At 54.4% G+C, this 14,927-nt stretch overlaps 1 protein-coding gene across 1 annotated transcript in view; it reads right to left on the bottom strand.

Annotated features, from left to right (window-relative positions):
- The window catches only part of FAM83F (family with sequence similarity 83 member F), a 28,474-nt gene extending 13,553 nt beyond the window's left edge, over window positions 1-14,921 (bottom strand). Inside the window, exon 1 of the mRNA XM_034643688.1 lies at window positions 14,235-14,921. Coding sequence (XP_034499579.1) covers window positions 14,235-14,893 — 659 coding nt within the window. The 5' untranslated portion in view covers window positions 14,894-14,921. The remainder of the gene's footprint in view (window positions 1-14,234) is intronic.
- Between the last annotated feature and the right edge of the window lie 6 nt (window positions 14,922-14,927).

The following is a 14,927-nucleotide window of genomic DNA, read 5'->3' as shown; positions in this document are numbered from 1 at the left end:
TTAATTTGAGGCGGCAGGGGTTTTTAGAAGCTGTCGCAGGCATCATGCTGCAATACCTCTCACCAGGTATTTGGTTAGCTTAACATCTCCTCCTCTGATATCCTGCATGGGCGGAGGGGCAGGGGGGCAGCGGGGAAGGGGGGTTAGGAAGCCTCAGAACTTCCCTCTGTCATTTACCTTTAATTACACTGCCAGCTTTTCAGGTTCTCTGTCTGGATTCCTTAATTGCCATTAGATAGAAAAATAACCAAAGGACTCCCACCTTCCCCACACACTCCAAGGCAGCTCTGCTCCAGACTGCTGGGGACCACAACCCCTAGCGTGTTTGGATGACCCAGACTAGACCTGGGGTGAGGATCTCACCAGTCTGCCCCACGGGCACTTCCAAAATCAACATCCTTTTGGTCACCCTGGCCAGAAGCCCAAGTCCACTGGCCTCCTCCTATGCCCCCACTGACCACATCTGATTGGTTGCCAAGTCCAGTGGGTCCTACCTGCTCCGTGCACCTTCCCTGGATCAGTTCTTTCCTGTTCCCACCGTACTGCTACTCTCACTCAGGCCCCCTCATTTCTTACTAAATTCCTGGAATGGCTTCCTAACTAGTCTCTCCTACTAGTCTCTGTGCTCTGACTCATTCTCCATAGCAGCAATTCCCCCAGACAACAGCCTCATAACCAGGGGGGTCCCAGGGCCCTCGAGAGAGAGAGCCAAACTCCTTAGCTTGGCATTTGAACGGCCTTCTGATTGGCCTCTTTCTGCCTCTCCAGCTTCATCTGGGGCCCTATCCCCTCTGTCCCTTGCATTCGGCCATGCAGGATGACCTACTGTTGCCCTAACATGAGGTTTCCCAACTGTGGCTCTACTGACATCTCGGGGCCAGTACTTCTATGCTTTGGGGGGCTGTCCCGTGCAGGCTGTTTAACAGCATGGCAGTAGTATCAGTCCGAGCGGTGATGACCAAAAATGTCTGTAGACATGATTGATAAATGTCTCCTGGGGGCAAAATTGCACCAATCCCCCTACTCCCCTTTGAGAACCTTAATGCACATCAGGCGGTTTTGAGTCCTTTTGTTCCCACTCCTTCCATACCCTGGTGAAACTCCCATGCAGCTTTCAAGCTCAGCCAAGAATTTCCTTAACTTTTTCCTACCCCTACCCAGCTCACCACTCCCTGCTTCCTGCCCATGGTGTATTCCAGGCGAGTTCGAGGTCCTTGACACTGTATTGTAAGTAACATCTGCTGAACAGCTCTGTCCCTGACTGGGCTGTGAGCTCCTGGATGGCAGGGACCATGTGATATGTCTCAGTCTCCACCCTCGGGGGACATCTCTACACATGGTCAGTTCCCTGTGTTTGGGGAATGAATGTCTACATACATTGTGGGGTGCAGTTGTAGCTTTGCAGTTTTCTCTATTATTTCGTTAATGACAAGGCACTGGGGTGGAGAGAAAAAATAATACTGAGCAAGATTCCTGGCTAGATCGTCTTGCTGGAAGGTAAGAGTTAAAGTTCCTCCGAGAGGGTGCACGGAAGGGAAATGAAGTTGGTGCCTTTTAGGACTGGCACCTGAGCCACAGCTCAAAGGTCTGGTCTCCCTGCCTCTGTTCTACCCACCCCAGATCTTAAAGGAGCAGCCGGCCTCACGTGAGGACAGTACTTAACCAAAGTACATCAGGCCAGGAGGCAGGGCTGCCACCAGCACTTATAGCAAGCACCTTCGCGAAAATTACAAAAGGGAGCCCGTCCTCCCTGGGATGGGTTTCAAGGCAGTAAGTGGAGCATGGGCTGCATGTCAGCCCCACAAAGCCTCTCAGCTGTGCCCGCGTGCAGGGCACAGGCCGCACCTCAGCACTTAGCCCCTGCACCGGAGGACGTCCAGACGCGCAGAATCTCAGGAGTGGGAGGAAACCTCACAGCTGGAGCCCAGCCCCAAGGTTAATTTACTTTGTTGGGCAGAGGTGGGACTAAAGCCTGGGCTTCTGACTCCCATCCTGAGCTTCCCTAGAATACCCACCTGTCACCCTCCCCCAGGTGATGGGGACAGGGCGGCTCTGGGCCCAGATCTACTCTGGCGAGGAGCCCAGTCCACTTCTGGTCACACAAAACCAGGCTGCTTCAGTAGAGCAGGACAATACCGTGTTCTCCTTCACTGGTTTCCCCAGCTCCCCGCTGACGTGGAGCTGTATGCACCGGGGCGCGGGTGTGGCTGCCCTTGCTGGCAGAGATCCACCCCTTCCCGCGCTCTGCTCCATGGTGGGGAAAAGCAAGAGGCCGCAGGCCAAGCCCATTCATCACAGGGTGCTGGTTGACAGTCGCCTCTTTCTAGAGAGGAAGAGAAGAAAGCCCACCCAGGTACAGCGGTGGTTCCAGGGCCTGCTTCCCACTGATTGCGTATGTGACTCTGGGGCCTGACTTTCACCTCCTAGGGCTCTTGGGAGGTTCAGATGAGGTCATGCTCATGAAATCCCATGAAAAGCCTGTACGGTTATAGGGGGTCATTAAGGTGACCCCCTATATGGGTGAAGGGGGCTAACTCCCCGCACCGTGAGCCCTAAGGTTCTTGGGGGAAGGGAGGGAAGCAGCTGGCCATCTATCTGGCAGCCCAGGGAAGTCAGTTTGTCTGGGACAAGAGAGCAGTCCTTCCCTTTCCCATCAAGGGTAGTGCTGGTTCAGCCAGCCAGGAGTCTCCCCTTATCGCTGCAGAGAGGGATCAATGTCTACAGGGCATTGGCTGTCGAACTTCAGTGTCTGAAGAATCATCCGGGGTGGGTTGGGGATGAGGGTGTGCCTGCCGAATGTGCAGATTCAAGGGTCCCATCCGCAGAGGCTCTGATCCAGCAGGCCCTTAAACAATGCATTTTAGCAGCTCCCTTCCCCCTAGGTGATCTGAATGCAGGGGGTGGATGGGTCACACTTCGAGTCCTGACTGGTGTGTGCAAGAGAATACACTCTCTGGAAGCGGACAGCCTTACTGGTAGTATGGCCTTGAGTGAGTCATTTCTTCTAAGGCCCAGTTTCCTCAGATGGGGAGGTGATGCCTTCACAGAGCCATTCTGGGTTTTAAGTGAGGTAATGCGGGTGGTGCAGGAGCTCGGGGCTTGGCCTGGGGTGAGCAGTGGGTATAGGCTGGTGCTGTCCTCTCAGAGACTGAATGCAGAACGAAGGGGCCATCACTTCAGAGGAGGGGTGACAGAGAAAGAGAGCCAGGGAGGGGGCGCCAAGCTCCCAGGAAGCCAGCCGCTGGGAGCCGCCCGCAGGCTCAGACATCAACGTGGAGATGTTTTTCCTTTGTTCAGTACCATGCCCAGCAGGCCCAGCCTGGGGTGGTGATTAAAGCCTAGACAACACTGCATTCACAGAAAGGTCAGAACTTGAACTAATTGAGGGGAAGGGCAGCTCAATTAAGTGAAGAGTCTGTACAGCGCACTGTTCCTCAAGCGATGCTGGGCGTCCTTACCCACACGCCAAGCCGCCGCATGCAGTCAGCCCATGGCTGCCGGAGTAGAGGGGACCTCGACATAGACGGGGGAACCTCACCAGCATAGCCGCCAGTGGAGCCCAGCACGCTGCTGCTGGAGGATGGAGACAGCTCATCTCGGGGGTGGGGGCTCTCAGCGCTCCGGGTACACTGGACTTTTTGTCATCAAGGGTCCCTCTGAGTTATCATCAGTCCTGCACAAGTAGGGTGTGAGCAACTGAGTAAGAAAGCTTTCTGAGTCTGCTCCCTGGGGTGAAAGGAGAGGAGAGCCAACAGGGGAGATCTGCACAGCCCCCTTGGGGAGGACACCCACAGAACATCGCCTGGCCCTGCCCCCACCCCCTTCACAACATCCCACCCTGGGCTCCAGATTCATTCAGCTAAAGGCCCTGTCCAAGAGTCTATCGCGGTGGGGAAAGCAGACTTCAGAGTCAGGCCTCCTGCGCTGGTGGGAAGACCTCTGAACTGTACCTGTAAAGTGAAGCTGCCTCATGGTTCCATGACGAAGCCCAGAAAGGAGTGGTGCCTCCACAGACCCTCATATGGTGGCTGCCCCCGTGGCCAGGCTCTGCCCTTTCTCCTTGACAGTGCCGGGCACACAGTAGGGCTCAGCAGTAGCTTGATGGGACACCAGCTCATGCAGTCCCAATTGTTAGGAGCTAGTTGGACAGTTAGGGAGTCAGGGCCAGGGTCCCCAACAAGAAAAGATGGAGTCAGGACAGCTAAAACAGCACTGACGTCCTGTCTGCAGCTGAGACAGGACGGCGCTGACACTCTGCTCTGCAGCCTTTGCAGAAGTGACTTCTGCAAAACGTCCTATAATAAAACAATTAACCACAAAGCATTTGTCACCATCATGGGCAAAGGGCAGTTAAGACATAGGCCCCCAGACATCAGCCAAAAAGGATCATCAGCGTGTAGACATTAACCTAATCGGTAGAGGGATATGTGACCAAAGCCCCGATTGACACGACTCAGCACACCCTGATTGCTTAAGATAGTTCTGCAAGAGAGCTCATAAACCCCCTAACCTTAGAAACTCCAGGGCCAACCCTCACCAGCCCCCCTCCCTCTCCGGGAGCTGTATACTATCACTCAATAAACTTCGCCTTGCTGCCCACCGCTCTTTGTCTGGTCTACCTCTTCGTTCTTCGAAGTGGCGTGAGCAGGAGCTGCGGGCACTAAAGGCAGAGAAATCCTGCCACACACCCTCCCTCTTGGCAGCCGGACCCAGCAACACAACCCTAACACGTCATTCCCCGGCTCAGACACTCTGGCCCCAGGGTGCCTACAGAACCAAGCCTTTTGCCCAGCAGTAGACCCTCCGTGTGCTTCCAACCCACTCTCTCCCCTGACAATAAACTCACACCACACGAAATCACTCTGTGTTCTCCAAACACACGAGCAGCAGCCCCTCACACACACACCTTGTGTCCTAACTCATGCTGCCACCACCCTATCCCTGTAGTGACGGGAAGGCCCTTTTCTGTTGAGGGCTTATTTCACTCTTCCCAGAGGCTGTCCCAGGATCATTCTCTGTCCCCAGACCTGAGGGCAGTGTGTGCCCTTCTCAGGATGCTTGTCTGCTCAGGCCTGTGTCTGTCCTGAGCACCTGAGGGGTGGAGACAGAGACCTGTCATTCCCTCCTCTCCAGAGCCCAACGCGCAGTAAATGTTCTAAGAATACCTCGGCAGTAGGGGGCTTCCCTTGGGATGCTGAGGACGCTGTTTGGACCAGAGCCTCGGCCCTCCAAGAGGGCAGAGCTAAGACCCGTGGAGTCCTGTTCTCTGTCTGGAGGCCAAGTTGCCCCCATTCCACCAGCAAGACATCTGTGCTCTGTCAGCGGAGGCTTCCCGGCTGTCTGTAGCCATGTTACGTTGTTTCAAGCTCACTAATTAGACATCATTAGACACTAGGCTCCCAGGGCGCACTAGCCGAGGTAGGAGCCCAATTCCACCCAGCCAGGCTGCTTCTTCTCCCGAGCGCTTGGCCTCTGGGCCAGGCTCTGCTCCTGACCCTGCAGGTCACATCTCCCTGCTGTGCGGCACTGGGACTCATTCCCTGTTCATCTGACCCTTGACACCCACACCCCAAACTAGGTTGATGAAGGGGACAACATAAAGGAGACCCAGGCTGGCTCTCCAGAGAAAGAGAACAGACTACCCACGTGAGCAAGGTCAACTCATTCAGTCGTGAAGAACCGTATGTGACCCGCTAGGGAGTAAGCATAGCCATTCTTTTTAAGATCCTAGGCCAGCTTCTCCATGCCCCACGGCAGGCTTCTGGGATGACTTCCCTGCACTAAGTTGGTGTTAATTAGTGAAAATTATCTAATGCAAGCTCATTTTAACATTAGCTTAAAGCTACACATAATTAGGAAGATAAATCAGCTGCTAAAAAAAAAAATCCGATGAGGATATACAGATGATTTTTAGGATCAGCTGCCGGTCTGGGTTGCTGGCCTGGTGCTCTGAGCACTAGACAATATGTGGGCAGAACAAGGTGGGAGTCGGAAACTCCTGCTGTGGTATTTCTGGATTGATCCACCAGGGCAAGACAACTGGGGTTGGCAGTTGACCTGGGAGGTTCTAAGAAGCAGAAAGGACAACTTCGTGGTCACTGCCAGGTGATGCTACCTGGGAGGGCTTCCCCAGAGAGGAGAGTGTAGGGAAGGGTGCAGTTGGGGAAAGTGGTCCGGAGGGCATTGGATTGCAAGGAATAAGGTGAATCTCTGCACTCCCTGGCCTCCGGCCTAGTACATTGTAGAGCCCTGCCCTCCCTTCCACACTGGCTGCTCTGGCTCTCCATTCTTGGGAGGCCTCTGCGATAGCCCTGGGGCTCCATGGAAATCAGAGTCGGTTCCATCCAGCTCCGCTAGTGACCAGTGGTGTGACCCTGTCCCCTCTGAACCTGTTTCCTCATCTGTAAAATGGAAAGTTGCTGGCTTCTTGTGAAAATTTTATGAAATAATATATTCTAAAAGGGCCGGCACCTGCACGTCTGGCATTGACAAGAGCAGCCATCGACCCCCTCCCCCAAATGCCCTGATGTTTCTTTTCTTTTTACCTCCGTCAGACTTAAGGTCAGGGTCCACATTTTATTCCACTGTATATTTCTCGAACCTGGCACATAATAGGTCCCCAATAACATGTTGAATGAATGAACAAATGTGTGGGATCTCCAGGCAGTCTGGGAACCCTCAGGGGAAGGGGGGATGTTAAGAACACTCATAGCCTGTCCTCGGAGACCCACCAAGAAGTAAAGAACCCTGGTCTCTGCCACCACCCCAAGCATTTGCAGAGTCACTGCTAGAAAAGAGAACAAAAATTATGCAGAGCCTGCCACCGACCCAGGCAGTACTTCGAGGGGTCCCACAGAATGAGGACCACCATACAAGCTGTGCGGGGATGAGCTTACAGATTCTTGGAAACCTGGTCTAGGGAGAGTAATAATTAGAAACGCCACAGGCTCTATTGCAGCGCTAAGATTATGGGATCATTAGCAAGTCCACAGACTCCACGAATTTCAGAGAAGGAAAAACAGAACTGGGGAAGGCAGCAGCTGCAGCTAAAGCTGACTGGTCATAGCACCTGGGGTGGTGAGGCGCGGTGGGGGAGGGATCTAGCAGAGCTGCTAGAGTGACTCAGGGAGGTGGGGGTTGCTCAGGACAGCAGCACAGGCAGGCAGGCAGCCAGGACCCACCCTGGCTCAACTGTTCTCTGCCCTGCTCCCCACCTCCCCCCCCGCCCCGCCAGGTTGGAATCGTGCCCAAGAACAGGCTCTGCCTTGTACACTCTGAGAAAAGGGAGGTGGATCTCACCAGTCGAGGTGAGGCAGCGTCCTAGAGACTGAAAATATGGAGGGATTAGGGGTGGTGGCTGGGAATCCCAAGGCCTCAGCTTGTCAGTGAGGTCACAAGCCCCAGAGGGGCCAGAAAATGGCCATTCAGAGGACAAGGTAGGTCCCCGGAAACTCAGTTTCCAGGTGATGCCTGCCCCAAAGTCCCCAAGTAGAGAGAATCTTCGTCTAACCCATTCAGCACAGATCTGAGCAGCTAGCGGCCGTGTACTTGTCTGTCTCCAAACTGTGAGCTTCCCAGAGCCTGGCTGGCAACAAATACACTTTGTTCCTGTAAATTTCAGAGGAAGAGGTGGCCCCAGAGGGCAATCCCCAAGAGTAACGGCATTTGTAGCAGAAGCACACAAGCCTGGAACTCAAACCTGGGTGGAATCACAGCTAGCCTCTTACAAGCTCTATGACCTTGCGCTTTCCCCGAGCCTCTGGGAGGAGAGCACTTCCCCTGTGAGGTGCTGAGGACTGGATTAATTAAAGGAAATAGCGTAGCACCCACCTTTCCACAATGTTAGCCTCTCTTCACAGAAATCCCTTTTATCGGGGCGCCTGGGTGGCACAGCGGTTAAGCGTCTGCCTTCGGCTCAGGGCGTGATCCCGGAGCCTGCTTCTTCCTCTCCCACTCCCCCTGCTTGTGTTCCCTCTCTCGCTGGCTGTCTCTATCTCTGTCAAATAAATAAATAAAATCTTTAAAAAAAATAAAAAGAAATCCCTTTTATCTGCATACATTACTTATCTTTTCCAAGTGCTATCTCCTAGTCTTGCGTTACAGCCTCGGAGCAGACTTGTGAAAGTAAGCAAGAGGCAAGAATTATCCCCACTTACAGATGCAGAGATGGAGGCCCAGCAGGGTCAAATGATTTGCCCAAGGTCACCAAGTGGGCGGGGATAGAGATAACCTGAGCAAGAATGAGGACCCCCAGGCTCCTGGCTCCCGACTGTGTACTTCCCCTGGCAGTGGCCTGGTCTCCTGAGACCACAGCCCAACAAACCTGGATCTGCCCCCCACAAAACCGAGAGAAGGTCAGGAAGAAGCCACCCCTTTTTTAAGGCCCCCATCTTTGAACTTGAACTCCCTGGGAAACACCCATCCTCAGAGTTTCAGGGATCCAAAGTGCCAGATTTCAGAGGAACGGAGCGTAGGCCTCCTTCTCCTCCAAAGAGAGAAATGTGGTCAGCCCCCCTGCACCCCACTGCCCACCTATGAAAGCTTTAGTTCCTGAGAAGTATTTCCAGACTGCCCTCAGGCTCTCCGGGCTGGGTTTGCAGCCAGGCAGGCCCTTCTGGATGACAGCATGAGGGGAACACCCTCGGGGATGCCCAGTTTAGGAACGGGGCCCTCTGTGCCTTCCCATTTTGTCTCTGCCCACGGCAGATCCTAGAGAAGACCTTTGCCTGAGGGTTCAGATGCCACAGCCCTGCCGACAGCGGAGGCGGGCAGACAGCCCCTTGGACAAACAGCTACCACCTAATCAAGGCCAACAGGTAAATGCGGTGGGGTTGGGGGGGAACAGGCAGCTGGTCCTCTCTCACTCTCTCTAAGGAGGAAAAAGGAAATACATCTGCTCAGGGCCCCCGGCCATGAGAAGTTGACTCCTAACTCCCCTAATTCATCTCCTGGCTGCAGCAGCCCCACTTCCTTGGAGGAAATTCGGCCACACTTCCGTCCCCTGCTCTGAGAGAGGACAGAGAAGGCAGCAGTTACTTTCCAGAACAATTGACATTTGTGGGCTACTTTCTCAGTATCCTTAGCTTTCCCACGTAGTTTCCTCCTTGTTTTTCCAAACCATCCGGAAATCTAGGCATCATCCTCCCATTTTGCAGGTCAGGAGACTCAGAGAAGGAAGTGCTTTACCCAAAGGAGCTCAGCTAGTGAGTGGCCATTATCTGGACAGAAACCACCTTTCAATTTCAAGGTCTTTCAAGTCCTGTCCTTGACCTTGACAAGAAGTGGGGTCTCCATTGCTCAGAAATTCCGGCTCCTGGGATCAGTGATTGAGCATAAAGGAGAGACGCTCAGAATCCAGCAGCCAGAGAGCTCGGGGCTTGGCAGGGGTGCTGCCGGGACAGGCTGGGGCAAGATCCCGGAAGGGATGTCAGTGCTGGGTCCCTGGAGCTGTAGCTGCACCATTACCCACAAGGCTTAGTGGGACAGGGACTCTGGAACTGCCCTGTGCCTCTGGAAACAGTCTGTGCCGGATGCTTACCGGTGCAGGGAAGAAGGGTAAGGTGGATCAGACTTTTTTTTGTTTCTGTATCTGCCGCATGTCACTATCTCAATGCTCAGCATGGGGCCCGGTACAGGGACAATGCTCCGTACTATCTGCGGGATGGCCTTGAATGAGGGGAGAGCTGACTGCGGCTAATAGGGGAAGACAGTGGGCTCTACTCCGTGGCAAACACTGCCACCTGCAAGGTGAATCTCCTGGCACGGCGAGCCAGAGACTCCAAGACTTTGCTATAGCCCCTGGGCCCGTGTTCCCAGCTCTGCACCCCCATCAACTGCCCAGACCTCGAACCAAGCTGCTAATCTGGCAAACCGTGCCTCCTGTTCTGGTGCTTTTCCCCAAATCCTTCTGCCCCTCCCAGTTCACAGCATTCTTTTCTCTGCAGCCAGTTTGTTACAATGGGGATTATAGGAGTCCCCTGGGTAATATGCCGTTCAATGGGGGACTTCTCCAGACACTTGCTTCTCTAGAGAGATGGAGAGACGGGTGGCCATTTGGAGACAGTTTCCAACCATTTATACAAATCACTGACTGCCTGTGGCCGCGGGGGCCTTGCAAGGAGACTCAGAGGAGTAAGGGGGGGCTCTCACTCTTCCAAAACTCCCAGTCCCTGAGGATAAAACGGGCTCTCCCAAAGCGAGCTGTGTGCCAGGCACACAGGTGGAAGAAACAAGGAGCCATGTCTGACAATAAAAAGGTCACTTTTGTTTGTTTTAGAGAGCAGGCGCAGGGAGGGGAGGGAGAGGGAGGGAGAGAATCTTAAGCAGGCCCCACGCCCAGTGCAGAGCCCCATGTGCCGCTCGACCACACGAGCCTGAGAGCATGACCTGAGCTGAAATCAAGAGTCGGACGCTTAACTGACTAAGCCACCCAGGTGCCCCCAAAATGGTCACTTTTGAATTGAAAACTTGATAAAAGTGCCAAGGAAGAGGTAGTGCCTGGGCTGGGCCCTGAAAGAAAGGAGACAAAGCACTCAGCAGGCAGAGAAGGGGTAAGGCCAGGCCTGCTACCCACGCCCCGCTGTCCCCCATCAGCCAGGGTCTCCGCTGCAACAGGAATGAAGGGCTCCTGGTTAATCAAAGCTGCCTGGTCCACCAGCCTCCCTCTCTTGGGTTGTGGGGCCTTCGTGGGGCACTGGTGATTCTGACCTGGGGAGGCTGCATAATCTCCTTGCCCTTGGTCTAAGGACAAACTATTTCACCCTTTTGGACCTCAGAGGACTCTTCGCAGAAACGAAGATAATACTCTGCCTCGCATGGTGATTGAGGCTCAAAGGACATGGGGCAGCGTGTGGTAGGCAGCGAAGTGTACGTGGGTATGGGGCCCAGAATGCAGGGTCAAGGGTCAGTCTTTGAGGTAGGGGGCCAGTAAGTTTCCTATTCTCTAGGCAACCTCACTAAACCCACACAGGAGCCTCGAAAACAGAGGCCACTGGGCACAAGGGTGTCTGGGTACAAAGATGGGGGAGTCTCAGCCTTCCTGCTGCGTTCGGACACGCATGGAGCCAGATCCTCAGCGTCACAAGTCCTTCCCTAACCCGGGTCTGCGTTGATGTCCCTGCCCCGCGCCCTCGTCAGGCCCTCAGCATGCTGTATGCTAAGAATGGTTTAGCAGACCATGAGGCTCCTTAAGAGCAGGGCTGTGTGTTATATGTCTGTCTTCTACTGAAGTGCTTAGCACACAGTAACCTCGAAACATCTGTCCAGTGACCAGATGAACATTCTCCTTCCAAATCACTAGTCCGCCCAGACTGCCACTGTGGGTCCTCTCCCTCTGCTCTTGTACGTAAGAACCCAAAGATCACACGTGATCTCACTTGAAGTCCACCCCTCCCCCGGCCCTCTGCGGTTACAATGATCTTAGCAGTCCCCTCTCCCCTGCTCATCTCTGTCTGCGTGAGAAAGGCCAGGGACTCATTTCTCGGTCCCTGAAGACAGCTCTCCTGCCTGCAGTTTGTAAGCAAAGTCCGTCATTCAGTGACACTGAAATGAGGGGGAAAAGGCAGCAGGGAAAAAACCGCACCCCACAAGCAAACACGGCCGAGTGTCTGAATGCCAGCCAGCCAGCACTGCTGCACGGCCCGCTGCCACCTGCAGAGGCCGAGGGAGCAGCTGACCCGACTGCCGGCTTCCAAGGCCTTCCTCCCAGGCCACCAGCTCCCACCGCCACATCAGCTGGGCTCTTTCCTCACTGCCCTCTGCCTCCCTCCAGCCCAGTCAGATTTTCAAAGTGTCCCCCTAGTTGGGCTCCTCTCTCTGGATCCCTGAGGTTCGAAGCCCTCGCTGGTCTTCGAGGTGGGTAAGTCCGGGCCACCCCCTGAGCCTTAGTTTCCTGTTTGTCACTCAGGAATAAAACGACAGCTCCTCAGTGAGGTTCTACTGAAGATGAAATGAGGTAAAGACGAAACTCTCTGGGACACAGCTGGACGCGTGTCTGTCCTTTTGCCTCCCCACCACAGTCCCCCTCCTAGTGGGATAGGACACACATGCCTCACCTGTGAAACAGGTCAACATCTCTGTCCCACCTCCTTCTTGGGGTCCGAGAAGATGGTGCTAGAGAGACGGGAGCGACTGTGAGTAAGGGTGGGGCCCAGAAGGCCTGGGAGTTGAGTGGACATAGACAGGCTCAGAGGCTGCCTCTGCGGGGGTGGGGGTGGGGGACAGAGGGAGAAGCAGACTCCCTGCTGAGTGTGGAGCCAGATGACACTGGGACTCCATCCCAGGACCCTGAGACCATGACCTGAGCCCAAGTCAGATGCTTAACCGACTGAGCCACCCAGGCACCCCCAAAGCTGCTTGCTGTTTTGAAGGAAAAGTCTTTTGCTCCTGCTCCCAAGTCTCTTAATAGAGAAATTGTCCATTCCAGTTTCCTTCTCTTTCCCCTTTCAACCGTGCAATTCACCTCCCTCAGGAAGCCCTCCCAGATTAGGTTCAAAAAAACGCTTTTCCTTCCAGCACATTCCCCCCACTATTTGAGTTAACTCTTGAAGGGCAAAAACCACAGCTTCTATCCTTCTATGGCCAGTGCCTGGTACACAGTGGGCACTCAGGAAGAAACAACTAGTTAAATATGTACATAGTAGACTTGTTCACAACTGTTAAAGTTTCTGTTGTTAAATATTTAAAGAGCTAAGAACGTTGCACTGGGAACATTGGGACTAGCAGCCCCCGTGAGCAGGGGTCCTGTCTCTTCCTTTTTGTAACAGGGGCACACAACCTGTACCCCGGGTTGGGACCAGACTAGCTCCATTCAAGGCCCTTGGTTCAGTCGTGCTGCACTATCATCAGACAGGAGGGCAGGACAGCACAGTGATTAAGAGCAAGGACTTCGGCTTTCGAATCCTGGCACCGCCACTTACTAGCTGTGTGACCTTTGGCGAGTAACTGTTCTGAATCAAAAAAGAAGGCAAATACCCGTCTCACCTAGTTGTCGTAAGAAGCAGAGGAGAAGATGAAAGTAAATTTTTAGCACAGAGCCTGGCACATATGAAGGGCTAACAAATCAAGGTGTTTAGTACTGCATCGTGAGACTGACCCCTTACCCCAGCTGCCTTGTACTGTCATCCTTGTCCTTTCTCCTCCTCTTCTCAAACTCGCCTTTCTCTTTTGCAGAATGCAATATACAAAGAAAGCTCAGGCAAATAAGAAGGAATTTCTTACAGAGGGAGGGTGGAAATAGGGACAGTGAAAAGTTAATCCTTCCTTCTGGCAGCCAATGTAGTCAACAACCTGTATCACCCCTTCCAGGAAAGGAGCGTCACCACTGGTCTTTCTGGGTTGGTCCTCCCTCCCAGGCCACTTCAGCCTCCAGGGGTAACAGGACTCAACCACATCCACTGAGCTGAATTAGAAGGGTGAACCCAAGCCACTCCTGTTGTATCTTCTGCACCAGGCACTAAAGGCTGCTGGTGTTTCTTAATAAATCTCTATGTGGGGGAGCCAGATTTAGCAAATAAAAATACAGGATGCTCCATTAAATTTGAACTTCAGATAAACAACAAAGAACATCTTAGTATCAGTATGCCCCATACAATGTTTGAGGCATACTAACACTAAAAATTATTTGTTCAACAACAAATTTAACAGGGTATCCTATGTTTTATCTGGAAACACTATGCAAGGTGCCCCTAGCCAAGGGCATGGAGTAGAGATTAAATTCTTCCCCCCTGCCCCACAACCTACTGGTCCATCAGTATTCTGACCAGCCACTCTGGAAACATCCCCTCATTTCAACCCCCAAGCAGAGGCACACAGCAAGTGAGAGCTTCCCCGCCCCACCCCCGCTGTTGAGTCCAGTGGTGTGCCTTGTCACAGAGCCAGGCACATAGTAGGTGCTCAAAATACATTTCTTCATTTATTCCAGGCTGCTTGACTTCTAGTACTGGCCCCAAGGGGGTGTGAATGCCAGTGCAGTCTTGACTCTGGGGGGCCTCCTAAACACACCGTGGCTGGGATAGGGGTGGGGAAGTCCCACCACCCAGTCCCGGGGTGGGTTTTGTGAATCCCTGGGCAGTACATGGGTTGTTACCAAGACCTCTCAGTGGCCCATTTTACCACAAAGCCCCACAACCCCCACTCTTCCCTACAGAGAGGAACTTGACAGGGAAAAAGAAGCACAACCAGAGGAAAGCCAGCCCCTCTGGACACTGTAATAATGACAAACAACCGCCCAGCACCTTGTGACTTGCCAAACACGTTCCCATCCATCCTCTTCAGGGACCTCACCAACGGCTCGGCTTAAGGGAGGGCTCCTGGGCCCATTTTCCAGAGTGGTCAGAAGTCCTGCCCCAGGCCCTGCCTCCGAGGTGGGGGTCCCACCGGTGTGGGGGGTGGGGCCTACCTTCTGGGCCTGTTGGATCATCTGCCTGACCACCTGCTTGAGGTGGGGCCCCCTCTCCTCTTTGGGGGGGTGGGTGAAGAGGGTGATGCGGCTCACGCCGCGGTAGACGCCCGTGTCGGTCCAGCCCAGGTCCAGCGGGGGCACCTCAGTGTCGGAGCGGTCGGGCCAGTAGGCCAGGGACTCGCAGGGCTCGGCCGGGGCCTGCGCCGGGGCTTTGGCCTTGGCCTTGCTCTTGCCCCGAGCGGCGGCGGCGGCGGCCGCGGCGGCATCCTCGTAGGGGCTCCAGGAGGCGCGGAGGGCCTGTTGCTCCTGGCTGGAGAGGAAGTCCCGCAGCTTCTCCTTCTTGACCAACTCGCGGTAGGCCCGCTCGCCGCCGCCCAGCAGCGCCTCCAGCGCGGCCCGCCTCCGCTCGCAGTAGTAGAAGGCGGCCTGCGCCTCGGTCACCCTCTCGTTCACGTGCCCCTCGTCCAGGCAGCTCAGCTGGGACTCGGCCATGGCGCCACGGCCGCCGGTCCCGGTCCCGGCCCCG

Source organism: Ailuropoda melanoleuca, chromosome 15 (assembly GCF_002007445.2).
Source record: "Ailuropoda melanoleuca isolate Jingjing chromosome 15, ASM200744v2, whole genome shotgun sequence".
Taxonomy (NCBI): domain Eukaryota; kingdom Metazoa; phylum Chordata; class Mammalia; order Carnivora; family Ursidae; genus Ailuropoda; species Ailuropoda melanoleuca.
Note: the sequence above shows the minus strand (reverse complement) of the source record. Positions and strands in the feature narration are given on the sequence as shown.